At 37.5% G+C, this 16,156-nt stretch overlaps 1 protein-coding gene across 1 annotated transcript in view; it reads left to right on the top strand.

Annotated features, from left to right (window-relative positions):
* Positions 1-15,736, top strand: part of LOC140243746 (ADP-ribosylation factor-like protein 5B) — a 38,648-nt gene extending 22,912 nt beyond the window's left edge. The window contains exons 3-7 of the mRNA XM_072323413.1: positions 3,580-3,640; positions 5,248-5,395; positions 8,452-8,535; positions 10,794-10,945; positions 15,645-15,736. Coding sequence (XP_072179514.1) covers positions 3,580-3,640; positions 5,248-5,395; positions 8,452-8,535; positions 10,794-10,945; positions 15,645-15,690 — 491 coding nt within the window. The 3' untranslated portion in view covers positions 15,691-15,736. The remainder of the gene's footprint in view (positions 1-3,579; positions 3,641-5,247; positions 5,396-8,451; positions 8,536-10,793; positions 10,946-15,644) is intronic.
* Positions 15,737-16,156: the final 420 nt, after the last annotated feature.

Raw genomic sequence — 16,156 nt, 5'->3', positions numbered from 1 at the left:
GTCAGTGGCCCGGTGCGGCGCGGCAGCACCAACCCAGCTGCGCATGTGGACATTTGTGTGCGTTTGCGTGTTTTGAGAGTATCGTAGTACACTGATCGTACAGAAAATGATCAAACTACGCAATCGAATGCAGTCGATAACGCCAGACGACTACTCTTAGATCAAGGCGCATGTAATTTTCGGCATTTTAGAGATTGCTCTATTTCTCTTTTTATATGGCTACACTATCTCTGTATGTGAGTAACGTTGCACTCTTATGTTTGATAGGAGTATTACCAGTACAGTAACTTACAATGTTAGAAAACTTAATTTCTGTGTACAGATACACTTTAAGGATCACAATAAATTCCACAAATGTATAGGCCTACATGATGCTGTGTACGACATGATGTCAAATTGACTGTATAAATTGCCTGGAATGCCTCTTTCATGACGGCTTCTATTTGAAAACCACCGTGATTGCTTGCACTCATGATGCCAGAGGGAGCACATGTTTGCCGATGGTGTACTTGAATGAACTCACTTCGTCATCGATGCACCAAAAACATTTTGTACAGTCTGCAAATGGCTAGCTAGAGTCGCAGTGGACACACATGGGCAGGTGCCTGCCCGAGTTGCACACCATTAGTATAACAGTTGCTCATGCATGGCAGGGCATCAATGAAAGGAGCTGGTCTATCGCTGTGACGTGTGAGTGAAAATGTTACCGGTGTATGTACTCTTTTTGATGCATCATTGTACAAGTCAGAATCTGGTGATGTCATTTTTGCCAGACCGTGGCATGTCCATTGTGCAAATTTTTCATTGTCGTGACGCAGACTCTCACAAGGGTGTTGTGCCCAGCCTACTTTGCACACATGTGCGCCCACCTTGTCCTGTAGAGGAAGCCCCACTGTTGTGCAAGCGCTGAAAAGTCTGCCACGGTGTTAATACCCGATTACAACTTGGAAGAACAAATCCGCAGGGATTTGAATTGCGTCCCAGGAATTTGCTCTCCCACACGCAAATGAATGGTTTCATAAAAACGTCGGACTGCAATTGCAGGTTTTGAAATGCCACTCTGTGTACATACATTGTAATCACACGTACTAAATGACTTTCAAAGGGTCATCAAATAGCTCTTTGAAGAAAGTACCAGAACTATCAAGTTTCAAAGTTTTTTCTGTGAAAAGGTGATGCTGAGAGTTATCCAAAGTGATAAAGATTGAGCAATGGTATCATAGCTTGGGTAACCCTCTGGTACTGCATACACCATAATAGCAAGTCTTAATTTTTCGTGAATCGGGGCTTCCGACTACTGTAAAACATGATATATTCGCGGCACAAAATTTTCGCGAATTGGAGCCGACAGCCTTTTTCGTGGCATGAAATTTTGGCGAATTGCCACTGGCGTTCAATGCATATAGTGTAGACAAGAAATTTCGCGTGCATTTTAATTCTTCGAATCTTGGCGCTCGCGAAATTAAGATGCACGCGAACATTCCTCGTTTTACAGCATTTAGCAAGTTGTTAAATTCGCGATTGTTGAGTACAGTACTGAACGGAGAAATATTTACGTGTACGTCACATTCATCTCGGTATCAGAGTCAATATTTTTGCAGGCCTTTAAATTTGCCTTAGCACCACACTCGCAAAATTCACAGAAATAAAAACCTTGTGAAATATTCAGCGAATACAGTATATGATTTACACAAAATATTAAACAAAAATCATGTCTTTTCATTCATCAAAATTATGAAACTACAGCCCTCTCCCTGCTAAGAGTCATTGTTGCTCTTACATTTATGACGTCTCTGAAATAATTTAATGTGGAAGGTGCATGATTATTTTTTTTTCTGCCTATTGATATTACAGCAGATGTTACCATTGGAATTCAGGAAATCTCCAACAGTGTAATACTAAAATCACAGTATTAAAAGGCAAAGGTTTCCTTTTGAATTAATTTCTTTTTTCGCAAATGCCCTCTGGACAAACATGCTAATTGTGCATGACAGAGTCAGAGCCAGTAGGCCTACATACACTGTACAGCATGATTGAGAAACCCTAGAACTGTTGATGGGCAACCTTTTTTTCTTTTCTTTTTTTTTTAAAGAAGAAGAAGAAAAGAAGAGATAAGAGAAACCATAAAAATGGAATCTCAGCCTACAGCTGGTGCCCTGCTGTTGATTCCAATGTCAATGAAGTCAAAGGTCATGACCACTCTGGCTCCCTTCACTTCTGACCATCCATTTACATGTACATACTATTTCAATTCATCCGTTGAATGTGAATTCTAGGGTGTATACAATATATGTGACACTATATAACACATTGTAAGATCATCCCTTTATTTACAATCTAAGAAGCACCAATGCAAAATATTTTGTGTAAAAATTTAACCTACTATTAATGTTATTTATGCATGCACCAGCGAATGAAGAGAACATGGGGGGGGGGGGGGGATTCGTACTGTAGGCATGTGTACAGTGGTTCTGCAAAGTACAGGTTGTACATGTTGCATGTACAAAATGTATGTCAGTGTACATACAGTGTGGCCACTGACAGACGGTCTAGATATCATACACTTGTATATTCCAGATACTTTTGTTGTGAAGATATTTTAAAACAAACAATTCACAAGTTTTAAGAATAGTTTGTGCTTTTGTACATTTATAGTTACACATACATTTTGTACATTGATGTGAGAAACTTATACCCCACGGTAGTGTTGTTTCCTACAATTACATTGGTTCTGTTTGCCTAACCCTGACTCCTAAAAAAAAAACCTGCAATTCTAATTCTAACCTTTAGCCTCGTCACCAAGCCCTCCCACATTCCAGCCCCTCCCCCTTTTGAATGTGGGAAAAATTCTGTCAAGAGAGACCCAAATTGCAAGCCTGGGTTGGGATCAGCACCCTTTGACTGTTGTACCATAACTCACACACACAATCCAGAAGCTCTGAGCCCTGGCAGTTACTCTTCTACGTACATTGAAACTGAATGATATATCAGCTTATTTCTGTTGTTGTTTGAGTTTATTTGGCATTTATCAAGCTTCTCTACACAGTGGTAGACTCAATCCAAGACCTTTATTATTCATATTGTCATTGTTCTGTAAATTTTGTAGATATTTTACATCACAGCAATGATGAGTCAAATAAATTTCATCTGAAGCCTAGCATTCTTCACTGCTTGAATTTTTGTATAATTATTAATATACATGTAGCATATTTTTAATTGTTGATTTGTAGTTATAATAGAGGAGTTTGGAAACTTACGCTTGATATGGATTCAAGCCAAATAAACATTGTGAGAGGACCTTATGCAGTTTAATTTTCTGTGTGAAGTTTTATGTCATTTCATTTTTGAATTGTTCTTCCCAGCCTTCACCGTTATTCATATGTCAACAGTCTTCTTACTTAAAATATTTGAACTGTTACATTTTAAACTGGCTAGTGTTCCCATTCAGCATTCATCTAAATGGTGTAAAAAGTTATCAATGCATTAACTGAAGGTTAATGCTTGATATAAATTTTTGTAAGAAGTTCCAAGAGAAAAATGTTTAATTTCCTTTTCTCTTCTTTCAAATTCTGTTTTCAGAACACAAGGTGATCATCGTTGGCCTCGACAATGCAGGCAAAACAACAATTCTATATCAAATGTAAGTATGAGCACATTGTATACGTGGCTTAAAGAGATGGTACAGTATTGGTGGAGATGAGAATTGGGCTTTTAACTTTTTGTGAGATATACACTTATGATATAGTACAGAGCATACCATTTTAAGAGGAATTCAAAGTTTATTTGATGAAAATCGGGTTTGGAATGACTGAAACATCCAAAAACAAAGTAAAACAAAGCAATCGTAATAATGTGTGGGTCCCACACTTTCTTAGAATTGCTCTTTTTTGGATATCTCAGCCATTTTCATCAAATAAATGTTGAATTCCTCATAGAATTACATGCTCTTTCATATTTCATAAGAGGTTTCTCATTATCTCACCAAAAAATGTTAGAAACCTGAAATTATGTCTCAACCAAAACTATACGATCCCTTTAAACTCCTGCAGTCCAGTTACAGAACCAGAGCGCAAACTGATCATAAGGGTACATGTATGTACAATTGTATGCAAATTTGATTTAATGCTACATGTATGCAGTGTACATAATGCTTTTTAGTTGATTCAGGTAGCAGAAAGCTATTTTATGACATTACACTTGACTTAAAATTCAAGGAGTTCTTAAGGAACAGATATTTTTGCACAAGTCTCCAAATTTGTGTGACAAACACAGCCATGGTTCTTTGCAGACTTGTTAACGCGTGTGTTAGTGATTTCTGTAGCACTTGGTTATGTGGGTGCTTCAAAACCTTTGCCAAGCAAATAGGAAATTATCTAAGGGTGTTATCAGTTGGCAGGTAGCAAAATTTACACCCGTGAATTTTGTCTCTCTCAATTGAGTGCAGAAAGCTGATGGTGTAGAAAATGTTTACTTTTACACAAAGTGACAATATACTGATATAAATGTAGAATATAGGACAATTGTAAGTATGTTTTTGTAACCATACTCAGGGGGTTGACACAGAGAGTATAGTTCAGAACAGAAAGTTACATGTACTTTGCTTGTCGAGTATATACCTCTCGCATGACAAAAGTTGTGGTTGGGAATGCTGGTATTAAAGAACCTGTTCTTGCTGCCAAGAAAATATACTGACATTTCTGTTCATGTGAAAAGCTTTGTGAATATTTGTAATATCAAATGACACATTCTTTCAATTCATTTTCTAAATTGGGGGGGGGGGGGAGTTGTATGTCTTTTGGTGATTGTGGAAATCAAACTTTGAATATTGATAACTTTTGAACAAATTGTCTGATTTTTGTCACGCTTCCCCGATGTGTTTTACTAATGCTTCTCTCACGCAAACCATGTCTTTTTTGTAATCTTTGTCGGGATGATACCACATATTAATAATATTTAACATGTTGTATTATGTTTGTGTTTTCTAATATGCAATGGGATTTGACAACATGCTTCCAATATTAATACTTGTAACTGGGCTCACTTCAAAAAGAGGCCCCGAGGCTCTGAATGTGACTTATCACTACCATGTATACTTTTATCAAAAATAAAGCTAAATGAATAAATGAATAAATGAATAAATGAATAAATGAATAAATGAATAAATGAATAAATGAATAAATGAATAAATGAATAAATAACTCAATTGTGATTTAGGCACATTTGTATGTCGACATTGTGACATTTCAGACTGATGAATGAGGTGGTCCACACCTCGCCAACCATCGGCAGCAATGTGGAGGAGGTTACATGGAAGAACATCCACTTTCTGATGTGGGACATTGGAGGGCAGGAGTCACTGCGCACCGCCTGGAACACCTACTACGCAGGCACACAGGTACTGTATACCACCTGTCCACTTCTGGGGGCGATGATTGCACCCATAGTCGGGTTGGAGGGGCGAAGGGTTGCATTGGTGATTCGGTCCTAAAGTCACTGAGAAGAGACTGACCTCAAGAGGCCATGATTCTGGGAAAAGTGCTACACAAGCAGACAGTTACAAGTTATGGGCTAATGGATGCTGTTTTGCTTTTAATTTTGTTGGAGGAGGGGGAGGGAGGGGTGACTTGTGAGGTGAGGGGGAGGTGGGAGGAATCTGGGAGAGGCAAGGGGTTGAGTTTTGTAAACTGGAAAGCAAAAACAGCCAATATACAGATAATGTATAGCTGAGAACATATTCCAAATAGGCGCACATTTACAACCTGTTCAAGAGGGTTGGATTTGTACAATTAGGAAGTGGTTTCAGTGCTGAGCTGATACAAGATGGCAACCACTATGAATGCGTCTCCCTCAAAGACAGATGAACAAAGTTTGTAGCAGGGCAACATGCAGATAGAGTCTTTACCAAAGATACATGGGGGTTTTTTGTGTGTGTTTTTAAAGTGTATGATATCAAACTGTGGTTATAAATGTGAAAATGTTTGTGACTTTTTATAAATATCATTTGTAATAATCTTTCATCAAGAGTTAGGAGTGATTATGAACGATAACATGAAAAAGGTTTACTTTTCCCACCAAATACATGACCTTCCTCTCCACAGGGCTTCTCTTCACAAAGAAACCGTAAAAAAAAATAATAATAATAATAAAATGAATTTTAAAAAAATCCACACTGGTTGTTGTTGTGGTTTCATAACCTTGTCTTTTTTAATACGCCATACGGGTTTGGAGATTTGTTACACACAAGTTGCTTTTGTGCAATATCCACATGAAGGTGCCCGATCTGTTGCCAGTGCACTGCTGGTAGAAGATGGTGAGCTGTCCGTGGAGATTGAGAAAAAAAAATGAATAAAGCTGCAGTTGATGCCGGACTGATGTGGAACAGAGTCTCGCATCAATCTTGCATTAAATTTATGAACTTTTTGTGAATGCAGTATCGAGTAAATAGCACAAATTTTCCAAATTAAAGAAAAACAAAACCCAAAATACGAGGAAGAACATGGAAGACGAAACGAGAATTATGTGACGATGTTAGTGATAGTAGTAATGGTGCTGAGGATGATAATAGTGGGAGAGTTGGAGCAGTAATGATAATGATGATGATTATGACAGTAATGAAATAACAAAGGTGGTAAATTTTAATGAATAGTAATAATGCTAAAATGATGGAGGTTGTAAATAGCAATATATAAAGATAACATTTGCCAAATGCCATATTGTTGTGATACAGTATATTGTGTGATGAAAATGAAGCTTTATTAATTGCCTCCTTGTAGTCAAGTGCTCTGCATGAATGAAATACTGCTGTTGGCAATCTGGAGGTATCCTGATTATTCAATGCACCCCTAAATACTTGCCAAGCCTTTGAAAAAAAAAAAGGGGAATTTTTCTTTTCCCTGTCAGCAATCACATTCACGTTGCCCTGCTGGTTTGACGATTATTTCCCACAGAAAAATATGAATTGTTTAGGGCTGGAGTATGCCCAGTGAGCACTGACAATAGGACTTTAAAAAATGGTAAAAAGTCAGGGAATATTTGGAACCAACTTGAAAATAATAACATGGCCCTTTACACCATCGTTTAGACCGGATAGAGGATCTCTTCTTTCATTTGGCTTTGTTAGTATTATTTTTTCAGAATGCAGAACATTTCCATTGGGAATATGATATAATTTCCCCCTCACAGGAGAAATGATGAAATTTGTGTACTCATACAATAGCACAAAAAATGATTTTTGTAAAGATCATGATCGTTGGGGGAAATGTTTGATAGGCCCTTATACCACCATGGACCAGATTGGATTTTGAATAGAAAAGTTGAAATTAAGGGTGATTTTTCTAGATGATTTTGTTGTTCTTCTGTAACTTGGTGATAATGTGGACAGTGCTTGATGTTTTCATGTACGACCAAATAGAGCTCGCGCTGTACACTGGCACAGCATTGCCAGCACGTTATGACAAAAATTAAGTCGCGTTGCCACCTTTAAATCTTTATTGTTATTATCATTATTATCTCATTTTTTTTTTTTTGCATTTACATACAATTATGAGAATTAGGGGAGAGTGCAGGTAGTACACAGGGAACTAGGTGAAAAGTTCAGGGCCCTTGATTGAAAAGGATTGCGAAAATGTTGGTTTTCTTTTCATGCGGACACAGTGAATGGATTTGGATTGTATTCATATTGATTGCACTCTGTAATGGGACATCCCCTTCCTCTCCATGTGTATTTTCATGACATAAACACACGATCCTGGGAGCAAGGTCCTGGAAGCTATGTTTATTTTAATAGGAGTTAAGGTACACCGTATATCAAAACTAATTGGGAGTCTCAAATCACCTATATTTACATTGTTGTCTGTGTTGTTTGAAATAATAAGCCAAATGTTAGTACATTGTACTTTTATAGTTATTGCATAACAGGCTTATATTTCTGCCATGGAAGTTATTTTTTACTTTAAAAACAGCGTGATTGTTTTCATGTTATTCTGTTCAAATCCATGATGATGGAGAACACATCCTGTTTTGAGAGGTCTAATAACAATTATCTAAGATTCCTTTCTTTTTTATTCTTTGATAGCCATCTCTATAGTATGTTTGTTAGTTTTTTTTTACTAGTAAAGCTATTAGTGCTCCAGTTCCATGTATGGCGTAATTTTGATCCATTGATTTGATGAATCAGATTCAGTCTTGCATTATGACTTTATCTTACACTAACATTTTTGTTTTATTGATCTTGGCTGTTTTGGGGGTTTTGTTGTTGTTGTCGTTTTATGTTGGCATTAGGGCATCGATACCAACATCATTCTAATATGCAAAATGTAATTGATGAGTTGATGTCAGAAGAGGATATATGAGCAAAAAATGATGAGCAATCATTTTGGAGATTTTCCCCAAAGCTCGTTGCCAATAATATTATTTTCCTTCTTCCCCCCCCCCCCCCCCCTTTATATCCAGTTCATCATCCTCGTCATAGATAGCACAGACCGGGAGAGGTTGCACATAAGTAAAGCAGAGCTGTACCAGATGCTTGCCAACGAGGTGAGTGCACTTTAAAGGAGAATGAAACCAAAATAATACATATTGCTGTTGGGCGACAGAACCTCTCATCTAAAAAAATGTTAAATGTTTTGGAGAGCGATAAAGCATGGCAGCCAAAGTACTATTAAAAAATGGGATTATCTTTCCTTTGACATGCCGTGGTGGCTTCATTTGGGGCATAAGAAAGCTAGGATTTGCACAGGACATCACTTATAGCTGATTATCTGACAATAGTCCCCCAAAAAAGTAATTTTCACCAAAATTTGAGATACAAGGTCTTGTCACCCCAGCAATTTCATGTGGATTATTATAAGGGAATGCAACAAAATTATCTGAATACATCAGTGAAATTTGAAGAAGATTAGACAGTCCTTAGAAAAATAATGAATTCTTCTAGTTTTGGTGTCACCATCGCTGGATGGGAAGACTAGAACAGTTTGTGGTGTCATGCATGGACAATGATAGAAACAAAATTCAACATATTTTCACTTCTGTAACATAATGAAAGAGCACATAACTTACCTAGTAGGGGGAATGATATTACTTTCAACTGGTTTCTCAGTAACTAGTCAAGGGAATGTGTACTTTTCATTAAAAAAAAAGAAGAAGAATACATTTTGTGGAATTCTCTTTAAATTTTCTCTATATCATAGCATAATTGTATAACTGAAGTAGTCTTCTCATCCAGTGATGGCGGCACCAAACTTTTCAAAATTCATAACTTTTCAACTGATTGTCAGATTTTCCTCAAACGTCACTTATGTGTTCTACTAATATTGTTGCATTCACTCAGTCCACATGTTTACTTGGGTTTCATTCCCCTTTAAGCCATATTGCTTCCAGGAATTGGATGAGCCATGTCCTCACCCTTAGTTGAATTGCAGTATTTGGGAGGCAGTGGCTTAAAGAGAGAAGGGAGCAGTATGGATAGGTTTCATAAGCAATTGACTCCAGTTTTATGGGTATATATGTGCTAAGTGTTGCATGGAGGATTGGAGGAGTTTTAGACTTGCGAAGAACTCGTTTGGAGTCACATTGCGCAGACGCGTTTCTAAATGTGATTTAGATTTGTGGAGTATGTACACGGATATGTGTTCATGCCTTCCACAAACTGTGGGCATTAGTCCATGCCACAAACTCTATGGCTTGTCAATCAGACACGCATACCTCCATATGATAATGATGATAGTGGTCTCTTAATATAAAGCGCTGAAGTCCATAAAAAATGACGCTCATGGTGCTTTATATGAAACAACAACAGTGACAACAGAGTGTGATTGGTTCCTGAATGACTGTAGCATTCATTTTGGACAGATGGCTCGCTGTGGACACCCTCCTTCACGTGGCCAAACACAAAAATACCAGCACTCCCACCATATGTTCTCTTCACCCACCCCTCCCCTTTTTTAATCTGTGATATGTAGTCTTCTGAAACAGGATTTTGCTTCAGCCTGGCAGTGTCTCTAGGCTGTGGCACTGTCAGTCCTGCATGATTCTAGCCTATTGTGAGACACTGTATTCTTCTTGACACACCATCTTTGATCCGTTGACTGTTTCACTGTTGTTCATATATTGATTGCCTTTCAGGTTAAGTGTGGCATCTGTTTTGTTTTGTTTTGTTTTTTGACAAAGAGCCTGGCACCCAGAGGCTAACCACTGGCATGCCCATGAAACCTGCTGTGCTGTGTGACCACTGATACACACAGTGACAATTGTTTTGTTTCAGCTGTAGTATGGAACAAATTGTATTTACAGTGTAGGCTCTTTGATTGGTTATATATCTATATATTTATGTAATAATGATGATGATGATGAAAAAAAATGATAGTAGTATTAATAATAATAATAATAATAATAATAATAATAATAATAATAATAATAATAATAATAATAATAATAATAATAATAGTAATAATAATAATAATAATAATAATAATAATAATAATATTAATGTGATTAGAATATAACAAAGTTTTCCCTGTTCTGATACCATATTTAGATATCATATTTAGATTTTAATTATGCGTGTGTATATGTATCTATGTATATATGCATGTGAACATGAAAAAAGTAAAAAGAGCATGCAGAACCATGTCCACAAAGTTCACCACTGAAACATTTGCTCTTTTTCCAACATTACTTTTTTAAGGCTGTGCAGTTGTTGATATGATGTCCGCAAAGAAAGGAAGACTTATGAGACGATCAACATCTGAAAGTTAATATCCCTCTGAACTTCACCTGGTTTCATTGCCCCCCAGGATCTGAGGCATGCCGCTGTTCTCCTGTTCGCCAACAAGCAAGATCTGAAAGGGTCCATGTCCTCCGCTGAAATCTCCCAGCAACTTAACCTGACGTCTGTCAAGGACCATGAGTGGCATATACAGGCCTGTTGTGCTCTTACAGGGGAGGGGTACGTATTTCTCTTAGGCCAAAAAAAAAAAAAGGTTGTATTGGCGTAACATGAGATTTTGAAATAGGGTCGGTCGGGCGGATTTTTTTTTTTTGCTACCTGCATTTTACGTGTAAAACTCGTGCTCAGTAAACAGTTACAACTGCTGCACCGTATGTGCTGTGTTCATCTATTCTACAAATCATTTATGAGGCCGATATTACTCAAATTATACCCCTTCACAGAATTTATAGATGTTGAAATCCCTATCCTGAATGTTTTCACTTCATATTTTACTATTTTGACTTAGATAAGATATGCAAATTGACCCATATGTACGATCTTTTCATCGCACACGGCGATCTCTATTACAGTCCCACATATACAGATTCGTGTAAGTTCTCCACACAAGAAACCTATGGCGAAACTGTGCACAATACATTGCAGTCTGAATGCTAAGTATACACTGTATAAATCTTGATAGAGTACACGTCCGTATGAGTATACGCTGTATAAATCTTGATAGAGTACGCGTCCGTGTTGGAAACAGATGACGTATTGATCAAGCAAGGCTATGCGAGGCGCTAGCGAGATCTCTCCTTCGTACATCCGATATCCCCAGAGCCGTTTCCACTTCCGGGTTTTTTGCGATCACGATCGCAGTCAACAAGATACTTGATATCGATAGCAAAAAAAAATAATAAAAAAACATAGGGTTGGCGGAATTTTTAGGGTCGGGCAGGTTACGCCAATACAACATTTTTTTTTTTTTTGCCTTACTACGCACATTACAATGCACTCCCGTTATAATGAACATGGTTATAACAAAATTCTTGTACAAAGAAGTAAAAATTCTGGTCACCAAATTATCATCCATGCATCTTTACATACTGTACTTTTGCCTTTCAGTTTTCACAAAATTTCTATGTAACATCAGAAAACTGCCAATTCTGAGGACTTTGCTATAATTGGATTGCACTAAAAAATAGTGAATCTTGACATAACAGACCATTTTCTGAGCGGTTGAATTCATGATCAAGAACTGCAGTGAAGGAATGAGAAATAAGTGCTATCACTTTTCAATTCATGATATCCCCATCTTTGAAAAGTTATACCGCATGTTTGTGTTACTTCAGGCAATATATTTGTGAGTTTTTCATTTCATGCATGTTGGTGAAACTGCAGGAGTTGCTATGAAAACACTGCAAAATAACTTGTGTGTGCAGTACGTACAGTGTACATCATGGTATAGCTGTCATATGGGATAACTGAAAACAAAACGCCTTTGTCACTGAATTCTAGTAGGAAACCTTGTGTAATTATGTTATGACTCGCTATCAATCGAATAGGTACCATATGGCACTGATCACTTTAAAGGGATGGTATAGTTTTAGTAGAGATGAGGATTCAGGTTTTAACTTTTTATGAGATAATTAGAAACCACTTTACCAGTATATATGAAATATAAAAGAACATACAATTCTAAGAGGTTTTACAAGTTTACTTGATAAAAATTGGTTTTGAAGTAACTGAGATATCCACAAACAAAGTGGTCCTAACAAAAGGTGGGTCCCACATTTTATTAGGACCTTTTTGTTTTACTTTGTTCCAGATATCTCAGCCATTTCAAAACCGATTTTTATCAAATAAACTTTTGATACCTCTTAGAATTTTATGCTCTTTAATATTTCATGTATTAGTGGTTTCTAATTATCTCACATAAAATTCAACACCTGAATCCCCATCTCAACCAAAACTACACCATCCCTTTAATATGTTCACTGTATTGATTACACTCATAACCATTGATCCTTTTGAGTGGAATCAATGTAAGGAATACACTCCGGTTACTGTAGTAAGTAATGCACACTGTCAAGTCAAGTACTGAATCAGTCTTGTGTTTCATGATGTTTTCATTTCACCAGTCCACTGACATTTGAGAAACTAGAAGAAGTGGCAGTATGATGCCTGTCATTATTGTACAGTATGTCCCCCCAAAAATACAGTTGGATATCTGCATTGATATCTTTCAATATGATATAAACTGTCTGAATGCTAATTCAGGGTCTAAAAACAGAACATCTTTCCTATATTTTGCAGAAAACCCCCTTCAATTTGGTGTAGTAGTCAACAGAGAAATGTGGATCGTTGTAAAGCATGTCATGGGTCTTGTTTCTTCCAAGTTTAGCACTTGGATGCTCTTGGAACTGCATATTAATGTGTGAACTTGAAGGGCAGGTATTTTCTGACATGCTCTAAAATGATCCTCATTTCTCTTTGACCACTGAAGCAAATCGGATTGAGTTTTCTGTCAGATGTGGGTAATGAGTTATATTTCCATACCCGGAAATTGTGTTTGGATTGATTCCCTATTTTTGAAGTTATCGTTGCGGAGGGTCCCTTGTAATTTTTTTTTGGGGAGGACATACGATATATCATCTCCATTGCTGGTAATTTGTGAGCTGCGAACCTTAATACGTCTTGAGAAGCGATGATAGTTAATTACTTCTCGGGCTGTCGTTTTGGTTCTGAATTACAAGTTTAAGCATTCGTAGGATTGTCTTGAAAAGACTTGACTCATCACAAAACATTGTGGGAGCAAAATGTTTTGCATACTTTCTGCAACGGTATACACACTGGTAGATCAAGAAGTTCGTGAGTGCATTCACCTCTCTGTCGGGTCTTCAGGCCATGGTGTTAAGTTACTGCACAAGAGGAATATGTAAGATTGTTTGTGTATGTTTTACAGTGTGTGTGATAGTGTCGTGCATGTAACGCTAAGTGTATTGTGAGTATGATAGAATAGAATGAGTTATAAAAATTATAGAATGGGTCGAGAAAATTTTGCAATCTCATTGGTCGAGAGTTGTGTGTTGATTCTTGCAGGCCACAGGTTGCCTCACTGATGATAGCCACTGCAAACATGTTACTGCACAATCGTGGCAAGAGTTTGCGCACTGAGCAAGCGTTTGCGCACTCGTGAGAGATGCCTATTCGCAAGCTAACCATGCATCAAGTGAATTCACTGTGCCTCCAGTAATAACTGGATGCATGGCTGGAAGTGCTGATCACTGCATGGTTTGCATCTATGGCAGGCCAAAAGAAAATGCATCCAGTAAATTTGCCATCAGGTTTCATGAGCAAAAAAAAAAAAATGATTTCTGGCAAAAAGACTTTGTCCCCGTTCTATAAAACAGATAATGCACATGTCTGTGCGTCAGTGGGAATATTCAAGTGTGCATGCAGTATGTCTAACCATGGAATGTTAGCTTAAAACCACTTGGTTTTGCCTCATGGGATAAACATTCCATAGTTACCTCATGCACACAATTGTTACTGAGGCACTCAGACCTGTGCACTATTTGTATACTGCACAGCCAGTGTGTTGACACAGGCAATTCGTCAATCATACAGCAATGAGAACAAGAAAAAGGAGGCGACATTAAATGAAGGGACGGCTTGATGTTAGCGTGGGCAGCAGTGTGCCAGGTTGATTGTCTTACATGGGGATTCCCCTATGAGGGATACCTAATATTATGCTAGATGCATCCATTCATTTATCACACCATAGAGTGGCTGATACAGCCTACTGCAATGGTAATGCAAAAAGGAAAGGTATTACAATGTACTGCCTTGCCCACAAAAATTCAAATTTTAGAATAAAAGTGCAAACATTTTGTGTGAGCGTTAGTTTTTATTTACCACTTCTTGATGGGACTTGATAGCACATACAAAGCAAGTTTCTGTGTTTCTGTTTTGATTAACAAAAGACATTTACAGGAAACATGTAAATTATGCTTATAGTCTAGGGGAAAGTAATTTCCAATGTCTTGTTAACTCTTTATGTGCCATGTTTGCACACCCAACTCGGTCGACGGCGTGCCCATTCAATGGCATGCTTTTCTGATGTGATGCTTAGTACACATTTACCATACACTATCTCACCAAAGGTGGATCCAGACTTATATCACACACACACACACACACACACATATTATGTAGACAATACACAAGATATTTACACAAGATATGTATGGATATGTTTGTACAGTATATGTACCATCAGTCATCAGAGCTACCATTTTAAAGGGAAGATAAACCCCAAGAACAATGTGGATTGAGTGAAAGCAGCAACATTAGTAGAACACACCAGTGAAAGTTTGAAGAAAATCGGACAATCGATGCAAAAGTTATGAATTTTTAAAGTTTTGGTGTTGGAACCGCTGGACGTGGAGACTACTACAGGTTATGACGTATGAGTGGACTACAATATCAAGAAAATATAAAGAAAATACTACAAAAATCCATTTTTCATGAAAACTACAAATTCCATCAACTTGATATTGACATATGTTAAGGGTAGCAATTATTCCCCCTGCTTTCTGAAAGCGGTTGGTCCACTGCTCTTTCATAATTCTAGAAAAGTGAATTTTTGTTGAATATCCTTTATATTTTCTTTGTATTGTTGTCCACTCATACGTCATATCCTCTAGTAGTCTCCTCATCCAGCGGTTCCAACACCAAAACTTTAAAAATTCATAACTTCTGCATCGATTGTCCGATTTTTCTCAAACTTTCACTGATGTGTTCTACTAATGTTGCTGCTTTCACTCAATCCACATTGCTCTTTGGGTTTACCTTCCCTTTAATAGTGTCCTAAAAGTTGTCCTTACAGTGTGTATGTGCTAACAGTGAAGTATCTTTCTTTCTTCGTCCTCAGACTGTACCAGGGTTTAGAGTGGATAGCCAATCAGATCAGGAGGTGACAGAGGGTCATGACCTCTGACCCTTCTCTTCTCGACCTGTCTGCCCGTCATTTTATTCCTGGTGAGTGGATTTCTGGAGCACATAGGTATACAACTCTTGAGCCCTGCCTCTGTGTTAATGTTCCAGAAAGAAGGAAGGAAATTAATTGAGTGATAATGTGTGCAATAAAAGCTAGGATGGGTTGTGGTATAATTTATATGCCTCTACCCTGAATGCTGCAGGAAGTGCTTTTTTTCTGCTTTTTTTTTTCCTCTTTGTCTTTGTGTCTTGCTCTCCCTCTTTTTTCTTTTTTCTTTTTTTTTTTGGGGGGGGGGGGAAGAGGAATTTCAATTCCATAAGTTGACTTTTAAAAGAAGAATAAAGTCAGCAAACAGGCTGTGAACCTCTTGCATTTTATTCCAGATGACCAGTAATAGTCAGTGAGCACAGCAGAATGAAAATATGAAGAAGTCACCACGGATCCAC

The sequence above is a fragment of the Diadema setosum genome, chromosome 20, assembly GCF_964275005.1.
Source record: "Diadema setosum chromosome 20, eeDiaSeto1, whole genome shotgun sequence".
In the NCBI taxonomy this organism is placed as follows: Eukaryota; Metazoa; Echinodermata; class Echinoidea; order Diadematoida; family Diadematidae; genus Diadema; species Diadema setosum.
This window is presented reverse-complemented; position numbering and strand designations above follow the sequence as displayed.